The sequence below is a fragment of the Elephas maximus genome, chromosome 11 (genome assembly GCF_024166365.1).
Source record: "Elephas maximus indicus isolate mEleMax1 chromosome 11, mEleMax1 primary haplotype, whole genome shotgun sequence".
In the NCBI taxonomy this organism is placed as follows: domain Eukaryota; kingdom Metazoa; phylum Chordata; class Mammalia; order Proboscidea; family Elephantidae; genus Elephas; species Elephas maximus.
The window spans coordinates 14,275,097-14,285,289 of NC_064829.1; the positions used below are offsets into that span (position 1 = coordinate 14,275,097).

At 41.6% G+C, this 10,193-nt stretch overlaps 1 protein-coding gene across 1 annotated transcript in view; it reads right to left on the bottom strand.

Moving 5' to 3' along the window:
* The window catches only part of NDUFV2 (NADH:ubiquinone oxidoreductase core subunit V2), a 68,555-nt gene extending 58,576 nt beyond the window's left edge, over positions 1-9,979 (bottom strand). Inside the window, exon 1 of the mRNA XM_049900174.1 lies at positions 9,845-9,979. Coding sequence (XP_049756131.1) covers positions 9,845-9,898 — 54 coding nt within the window. The 5' untranslated portion in view covers positions 9,899-9,979. The remainder of the gene's footprint in view (positions 1-9,844) is intronic.
* Between the last annotated feature and the right edge of the window lie 214 nt (positions 9,980-10,193).

The window sequence follows — 10,193 nt, forward strand, 5'->3', positions numbered from 1 at the left end:
GGATCTTAGGGCTACAAAGGCCACTTGACCATAGTTGTTTTCTCTGATGGCATCAGAGATCTAGAAGAACAAAGTACAGGTAGTCTTCAACTTCCGACATATTCGAGTTAGGACAAACCACACTTATGATCATCTGTGGAACAGCTCATAGATCAGGACAAAGGGGAACTGACAGATCAGGACTTAACGGATTTTGAAAAGGAAAAAAATGCTGAAGGAGAAAGAAACAATGAGGAAGAGGAAGGAGAGAAGTAAAAAAATTTACAGTGAAAGGAGTAGCTGAAGATTTTCCTAAACTAAATCAGGGGCTTTCGTCGCTTGAAAACAACTAAAGTTGAAAGGCATATTCGGGCAACAGCGAGATGTTACTGCAAAATATATGAAAGAAAAAAAAAAAGGACCAAAGGGACAACGCTCACTAAATTTCCAACTAGAAATACCATTCCTATTCCCAGGGATAATACAGATGATCCAGAACCTTCCACAAGTGGAGTTATTATAGCATCCGACAAAATACCAACATTGTAACTCTTCATCACTTGTACATTTATATGTAATGTTTCCAACCCCCAAAGACAAATAACGATTGGATTTATAAAGATACTGATAATAAAAAAAAAAGTCAATAATAGTGAAAAAAGAGAGAGAGATCTGACTTGTGTCAGAACCAACTTATGACGGAGCCGTCAGAACAGAACCCCGTCGTAAGTCAGGGACTACCTGTAGATCTAAGAGACCAAGGAGTTCTAGGAAGGAACCAGGCAAGCACATATATGGAGACAGATTAGAAATGAACAGGCCTGCCTCCCTTGGCTCATGACACTTCCATGTAGAGAAAAGGAAGCAAGTATGTACTCTATCTAAAACAACTTTTTTTTTTTATCTTTGCCACCCTTCTATCCCTGGAGAAAATGTGAATTACTTTATACATTAGCATATATTTGAAAAACTTAATTTCAATGTCTGAAGTCAACCTCTTCAAAACAGTAGAAAAAGGGTTTAGATATAAAGCAAAAGAAGTAACCAAAATGAGAGCAAATGGATAAAACCAGCCTTTATTTTTTTTTAACAGGCACAAACTGCTTACTCATCCACAGCAAGTTAGCACCTGGCCATTGTCAAAGCCGCCCTATTTATTCATATATATATATATATATATATATACACACACATATATATATGTATGTATCTTTAGGAACTTCACCTGTTTTTGTACTCATTGTAATATCCATGTTAGATGCTTTCAATAAAGGAATAAATATTAAAAATTTGAATCAATTTCTTTACACTACTTAATGAACCATTTGGATTCAGTTTCATATTGGAATAAAGCAGCTTTCTAGAACTAATCAGTGTTAGAACTGGAAAAAAACTTAGCTAGGCTGAGCTAACTTGAAGAGTAAGCTGAGTTTTCCCCCCTTCCCATTAGACTCTGAAATGTCTAAATGTCTTTAATTCACTCAATGAATCCCAACTGAAGCTCTTGGAAACCCTGGTGGCTTAGTCATTAAGTGCTACAACTGTTAACCAAGAGGCTGGCAGTTCAAATCCGCCAGGCGCTCCTTGGAAACCCTATGGGGCAGTTCTACTCTGTCCTATAGGGTCGCTCTGAGTCAGAATCGACTCAACGGCCATGGGTTTGGTTTTTCTGGTTTATTCTAGCTTATTCTTTTTACAGAATGTATCAGAAGGAACAAGCGATGACTTACAGCCAGGCAGACAGTGCCAGTGTTTTCTTTGGAGTAGCTTTGTGTTAAGCACTTCTGCGTATCTTTTTCACTGAGTCCTTAAAAATCTAGGGCTAGTTATTATCATTTACATTTTACATTTAAGAAACTGAGGTTTGGTGACAGTAGCTTGCCCTCAACCACACAATTAACGACAGAAATGGATTCTGAGCTCGAGCCCTTGAATCTAAGTCCTATGTTCTTTCTACCATTCTTTACCTCTTATCATTTGCAGTACTACCACCAACAGCTCAAAATGACAAAAATAAATATTTTATATTCTTCCACCCTCTTCCCAAAAATAGGATCCTTTAATGACTTTTTATGGGCCCTGCTCTTTCCTAGCATTTCTTCTGCTGCTCAAACATCAGTAGTATCCAGCTCTGCTCACCGTTCAGTTCTGTCAGACATTTATTTGTACAATAAAAGGCCACATTCAGCTACAGGAACTTTATAAGGGACAAGGAAGCTGTAAGACAAAACTGACAAAAGCAGTAACCTCATCAGAAAGACAAGGCTAACCAAAAGGCTGGCAGTTTGAATCCACCAGGCGCTCCATGGAAAGCCTATGGGGCAGTTCTACTCTGTCCTACAGGGTCGCTATGAGTTGGAATTGACTCGATGGCAACGGGTTTGGTTTGGTTTATAAGACAACTAAAAAATAAAATTTGGTTAAATTTTATAGTATAGAAAAGATATATGAACAATCAAGGTATTACAGGAGCATTATAGATTAAGATAACCATATTAATGGCAACTATATTAATGATTAATTTCAGTCATCTTGACCATAAGTTAAATACAGCATTCCTTGGATAGCTAAAACCCAATATTGATACACGCAACACTCAATTTTTCTAAGAGCAAAAATAACTCATAGAAATGAAATGCCCAAACATCACTTAAGTCAATGGGCCCAGGATCATTTACTGTGACCTTGAGCAAGTTGCTCTGCCTCTCTACACTTAGGTTTCTTCAACAATAAAATAAAAACAGTGTCTATCTTAAAGTGTTATTACGAAGATTAAAGGAGACAAAGTATTAAGCATAGTGTCACTCTAAGTCCTTCGATATCAGCATTATTATTACTGCTTTAATTAAGAAGCAACACTTTAGCTTCTGTTAGATTTTCTCATGAAGGGATGAGATAAGAGATTTAAAAAAAAAAAAAATAAAACTCTAAAATGCTACTGCAGGAAAGAAAAAGGCCAAACGATGGGCCTCAATAATCTCGTTAACAGAGGAGACCCTAAATAATTAAGAGCTGATTGTAAAAGCAAACCTCCATTTTCAAAATTTTAAATGATTAAAAAGTTTTTGGCCTAAAGAATTAACTGTTGTAGGAGAGGCTGTGGAGAGACTGGAACGCTTACACACTGCTGGTGGGAATGTCAAATGGTACAACCACTTTGGAAATCAATTTGGCACTTCCTTAAAAAGCTAGAAATAGAACTACCCTGTGATCCAGCAATCCCACTCCTTGGCATATATTCTAGAGAAATAAGAGCCTTTACACGAACAGATATATGCACACCCATGTTCACTGCAGCACTGTTTACAACAGCAAAAAGATGGAAGCAACCAAGGTGCCCATCAATTAATGAATGGATAAATAAATTATGGTATATTCACACAATGGAATACTATGGAAGGATTAAGAACAACAATGAATCCGTGAAGCATCTCATAACATGGGTGAATCCAGAAGGCATCATGCTGAGTGAAATCAGTTGCAAAAGGACAAGTATTGTATGAGACCACTATTATAAGAACTCAAGAAATAGTTTAAACACAGAAAAAAAAAATATTCTTTGATGGTTACAGGGTGGGGAGGGAGGGAAGGACAGGGGTACTCACTAATTAGGTAGTAGACAAGAACTATTTTAGGTGATAGAAAAGGCACAGTACAGGGGAGGTCAGCACAACTGGACTAAACCAAAAGCAGTTTCCTGAATACAACCAAACACTTTGAAGGCCATAGTAGGGACTGGGGTCTGCAGACCATGGTTTCAGGGGACATCTAGATCAACTGGAATAACAAAATGTTTTAAGAAAATGTTCTGCATCCCACTTTGGTAAGTGGCGTCTGTGGTCTTAAACGCTACCAAGCGGCCACCTAAGGTGCATCAATTGGTCTCAACCCACCTGAAGCAAAGGAAAATGAAGAACACCAAAGGCACAAGGTAAATATGAGCCCAACAGACAGCAAGGGGCACATAAACCAGAGGCTACATCAGCCTGAGACCACAAGAACTAGATGGTGCCTGGCTATGACCGATCACTGCCATGACAGGGAACACAACACAGAATCTCTGATGGAGCAGGAGAACCGTGAGATGCAGACCTCAAATTGTAGTAAAAAGACCAGACTTAATGCTCTGAGTGAGGCTACAGGGACCCCAGAGGTCATGGTCCCCAGGCCCTCTGTTAGCCCAAGACAGGAACCATTCCCAAAGCCAACTCTTCAAACAGGGATTGGACTGGACTATAAGACAGAAAATGATACTGGTGAGGATTAAGCTTCTTGGCTCAAGCAGACACATGAGACTACGTGGAGAGTTCCTGTCTTGAGGCGAGATGAGAAGGCAGAGGGGGACGGGAACTGATTGAATGGTTATGGGCTAATACAGGGTGGAGAGGAGGAGTGTGCAGCTAGGAGTACATAGGAAGGTATGTATAAGTTTTTGTATGCGAGACTGACTTGATTTGTAAACTTTCACTTATAAAAAAAAACTTATAGCACAACAAAATTTAAAAAAAAGAATTAGCTGGTACAATTTAAGGACAAACTTTTGAGTTTAACTTGAGAATCAAATCAACAAATAAATAGTAATAATAAATAAATCAAATAAACAAATGTTATATAAATTAAAATTGCTTTACTATTTTTTTTTTTCCTAGTCCTGAACACTAATGCTCAGATAAGATCCCAAGATATGTTCGTTAAAAATTAAATAAACCTCTTGAGGAACATCTAGCTTAACAGGCATGATATAGTTTATAAAGAATATGTTCTACATTCTACTTTGGTGAGTAGTGTCTGGGGTCTTAAAAGCTTGTGAGCATGGCCCAGGACAGGAACCATTCCTGAAGCCAACTTTTCAGACAGGGAGTGGACTGTACAATGGGTTAGAGAGTGATGCTGGTGAGGACTGAACTTCTTCGATCAGGTGGACACTTGAGACTATGTTGGCTTCTCCTCCCTGGAGGGGAGACGAGAGGGTGGAGGGCGTTAGAAGCTGGCGAAATAGACACGAAAAGAGAGAGTGGAAGGAGGGAATGGGTTGTCTCATTAGGGGGACAGCAACTGGGAGTAAGTAGCAAGGTGTATATAAGTTTCTGTGTAAGAGACTGACTTGATTTGTAAACCTGTACTTAAAGCACAATAAAAATTTTAAAAAATTAAAAAAAAAGCTTGTGAGCACCCATCTAAGATACTCCACTGGTCCCACCTTGTCTGGAGCAAGGGAGAATGAAGGAAACCAAAGACGCAAGGGAAAGATTAGTCCAAAGGACAAATGGACCACAACTACCACAGCCTCCACCAGACTGAGTCCCGCACAACTAGATGGTGCCCAGCTACCACCATCAACTGCTCAGACAGGGATCACAATAGAGGGTCCCGGACAGAACTGGAGGAAAATGCAGAACAAAATTCTAACTCACACACACACAAAAAAAGACTAGACTTAGTGGTCTGACTGGAGAAACCCCGAGAGTATGGTCCCCAGACACCCTTATAGCTCAGTAATAAAGTCACTCCTGAGGTTTACCCTTCAGCCAAAGATTAGACAGGCCCATAAAACAAAACAAGACTAAATGGGCACACCAGTTCAGGGGCAAGAAGAGAAGCCAGGAGGGAACAGGAAAGCTGGTAATGGGGAACCCAAGGCCAAGAAAGGGGAGCACGTTGACATGTTGTGGGGTGGGGCCGGCAACCAATGTCACAAAATAATATGTGTATTAATTGTTTAATGAGAAAGTAGTTTGCTCTATAAACCTTCATCTAAACCCAGTGCTGTCGAGTCGATTCTGACTCATAGCGACCCTATTAGACACAGTAGAACTGCCCCACAGAGTTCATTTAAAGTGCAATTAAAAAAAAAAAAATCGATAAACCCACCTCCAGGAAGAACCCAACTATCTGTATTTTTAATAGCATCCTAGGTGATTCTTTGATCAGGATTGGGAAATACTGCTTTAGTGTATACTGTACGATAGGGTTGGTATGAGTTGGAATTGACTCGACAGCAATGGGGAGAAGGGGGTACTCTATCTATATCCTAGTTCACAGTTCATGGATTTTATGAATGATTCTCAAAATGCTACTGAAACCAAGAAAAAGACACACGAACTACGATTCTACCTTTGGAAGTATGAAGGAATATTTAGCCAGTAATTACAAATAACTTACTTCTCTGTACCTCAAATAATTAAGGACATGTGCTACATATCACCACAAATATAACCATCTAAATGTGGCATGACGTTATCTGTATTTTCCAACCTGTTTAATTTTTTTTAATTTTTTCATGATGCTACCATGAAATCCCCTAAAAACAGCATGATATTGTTTTATTTGACTCTATAGTATTTCCTTTCAACACCAACTGCTAATATTTTCTAACTGCATTGACAAGTCTTTTGACCCCTTCTCTCCTCTTTGTGATTTATAATTGACTTTCTCTTTCTGAATCTTACCCTTCTCAGGGAGTCCCAGTTTTTTAAATCTAATTTCATACACAAGTTGAAACACTCAATTGATTTTGGTTATCATTTTCTGGACATTGCCTAGGTTCATCACGCCATTCTTGAGGTGAAAGGGTCTAAAAACCGTATGCAGTGTTCCATGTGCCTCATACATCAGCTAAGACAAGGATAAAAGTATGTTCTGTTATATTTTCAACAGTCTATTGACTATTTCTAAGTATTCTAATACGTCTTTATTTTACTAAACAGCCCATTAAACTGGTATTGATAATTACAACAAGATCACTTTTCTGGGTTGTAAATCATAGCTTAGAACCTCACCATATAAACAAAGTTTCCTAATTTCCCCCTCAAAATGTATACTTTTACTAAACTGGTAAAATTAAACTATTTTTACTCACCATTACAACTATGCAATTCCGCAGCTTAATCCCAAACACCTGCTTCTCTACCAGAAAGAACTGGTACATCTGTCATATATTCCCAGACCCTTTAAAACCCTTCGCCGTCAAGTCAATTCTGACTCATAGCAACCCCACAGGACAGAGCAGAACTGCCCCATAGGGTTTCCAAGGAGCACCTGGTGGATCTGAACTGCCGACCTTTCGGTTGGCAGCCATAGCACTTAACCACTACACCACCAGGGCTTCCTATTCCCAGACAGAGTACTAAATTCTAGATTTTTTTTTTAAGCAATGATAAGCTGAAAAGCCTGTGGCTGAACAGACTGGCAGTTAGCTAGCAACACAGAAACTGTAACAGTATAGGCAATATCTTTGCAAACACAATTGGTCTTTAAAAGTTTCCCTTTTAAGAAACTTTCTTAGCTGGACCTCTTTACTCATGCTTTTCCTGATCTCTGCTAGATTCATTCTGCTATCCCACTATTTGTCAAAGGTTAGAAGATGATCAAGTTAAGGGCCTGATTGTATAAGTTAGGGAACAGCCTCACGATGGAATGCCATACAACATAAAAAGTGACAGGAAGCTGACTGATCAAATGTATTATGCAAAAAAGTAGGCTATAAAACAGCATTAAAAAAAATTCTGCACAATAAGGTCTCTTAAGTGTAAATATTAAAATATTAACAGTAGTAATTTCCAGGATGAGGCTATTGGAGATTTTTATTTTTTGAGTTTATCTGCTGCTCTCAATATGCTGTTTTTCCTATAATGTATTGTTTTCCCTGCCATGTATTAACTGTGTAATAAGAAAAACTGATTCATCAATTCAACGCATGTGCGCTACCGCATATCAGTTACTGTTTGTAAAAAAGGAAAAAAATTAAGTTGCAGAAACTAACGTGAAATTTGATTAAAAATTTCCTCCACTCCACTAGCTGAAGTTATTGCTCTTTTTCACTGTTAAAACTGCTTTTTAATAAATGGTTGCCATGAATTGGAATCGGCTCGATGGTAACGGGTTTTTTAACTGCTTCACCTCAAACACGAAACAAAGTAAGAAGAACAGTATCTGTTATCTTCTTTCCATCCTTTCTTTTAGTAGACTGGTTCTGATTCTCAACATCTCTCACCTGGGGTTCTTCAAGAGCCTCTTATCTTTAATCTCCCTGCATCTGGCTCCAATCAAACCCATTCCATTTTCAGTCTCACCCAATGATCCAGGCACAACAGAAACCTGACCTGCCCCTCTGCTGCTTAAAACTGCACTGACTCTCCACTGCCTCTAAGACAGTCAGACTCTTCAGCATGGCATGCAAGAAGCTCCAAGGTCTGCCCCCGTCCACCTCTCTCCTATTTCACCTCAGAACACACCTGACCTCAACAGGAGAGTCCAGGCTTTTCACACCCACCAAACTTTTCCTTGCCAACATCACCAGTCTTTTCTCACGTTGTCCTTTCCACCTAGAATCCCCTCTCCAACCCAGCCAATACTAAGATGTTAATACCACCTCCAGAAAAAAACTTATCCCACCTTCAAACCAAGTTGGATGGCCCTATTTCCATCTCTGGAGTCCCTGGGTGGTGCAAACGGTTAAACGCTCAGCTACTAACCAAAAGGTTGGAGGTTCAAAGCCACCCAGACGTGCCTTGGAAGGAAAGCTCTATGAAGCACAGTTCTACTCTCCAACATGTGGGGTCACCGAGAGTCCCACTCACGGCAACTGTTTTGTTTAACTCACATCTCTAACACTGTATTTTTACACTATATCATATTTACCTTCTTACATGAAACTGTCAGCTCCATAAGAACAGGGATTGTCTAGATCTGTTTCCTCAGCTACAAAATGGGGAAGTAACAGTACCAACCTCATTCGGTTGTTATTAGGATTAAGACGTGGAATATAAATATTTAACGCAGTGCTTGGCACCTAAAAAGTAAATAAATATTATCTCTATTGTTCCCTAGAGCCCAGCAGACCTGGAACCACGGTGACCTCAAACATTTACTGGAAGGCAAAACTCTGAAAATTGGAATATTTACAACTGAAGAAACGAAAAGAAAGATAAACAGCCCAAGGTCACACAGCTAGAAAAGGTGGTGAAGTCACGACCCAACTTGGGTTTAACTTTACAGCCCTGAGCTCATTCTATACTAAGGCACACTAACGCCCTTTCTGCTTTTTCTTTTTTCCCGGGGGGTGCGCGGAAGGGCTTTTCTTTCTTTCCAGTAAATGTCCTGTTGTTATTATCGTCGGTTTTTGGAATCTGCTTTTTTAAACCACCTTAAACGAGTGTTTCAACCTCTGAGATTCCATTTCTTTACCTACCATAAGATGTACTTTACCTCAGAAGACCTTTCGAGCTCTAAAATCCTGATTCCTTAAATGGGTGCTGTATTTGTGGTGCTATTCACGGAAGGTCTTTCACCAATGTAGTCTGTAACGACTGTTTACAACGCATCTCCGATTCACAAAGCACAAACGCACTAAAGGAAACAATGGTCACCTTTCTCTTGGCCTAAGGCAAACGTCAGTAATCCTTCACCAAGAAAGCCAGAGCCTACAACCTGAAGAGTTGCCTCCAGTACGCTGCAGGCCTACAGCAACTAGTACCTAGGCTTGACGTGCAAGGTGCCTGCCCCATCGGGGGCGAGGGTCTGCGGAACAGATCTGCCAGGCCCGCACTGAGCGAGAGCAGAAACCAGACCATCGAGCGGCCCCTCCCTCATCTTCTGCTAGACCAAACTAAGCGTAAACTCCCCAGTTTTGTGGGGGAGGCCCGGCACCGGCCGCAGCCGCACCTGCCGTCCCTCCCTCGGCGCTCCCTAGTCGTTATGGGGCGGCAGCGTCCTCCCTAAGGACGAGGCGAAGGCCACAGTGTCCTTGCCCTAGCCTGCAAGGCCCGTCCGCAGCCCAGGGCTCTCCTGTGCCCAGAACAAAGGTAGGCACGGAGACAAGAAGAAAGGCGGCGGCACTGCTCGAGCTCATCCCGAGCCTCCTTACCCACTGGGCGGTGAGGCCAGCTGCCCCGGCTCGGAGCGCCGCGGCGAGCAACATGGCAGGCCAAGCCGTTCGCCTCTCCCAGGCGGCACCCGGCGAGCGTCCAGAGCGCGCCCGGGACGCACGGCGTGCGCGCTCCCGAGCCCGGGCTCAGGTTTCCGGGCGGCGCGCCGCTCCCTACGCCGAGGCGGAGTTGGTGGGCTGGGGCCTGGTGGATGGGAACTTCCGGGGGAGCGGGGCGAGGCGACGACCAGCCACCCCCTTAAAAGGCAGGTCCAGCGGTCCCGGCCTTGAAAGGAAGTGTCGGGATGGGGGCGGGGCTGGGGGGGTTCAGGCGATGCTTGAGGCGTGG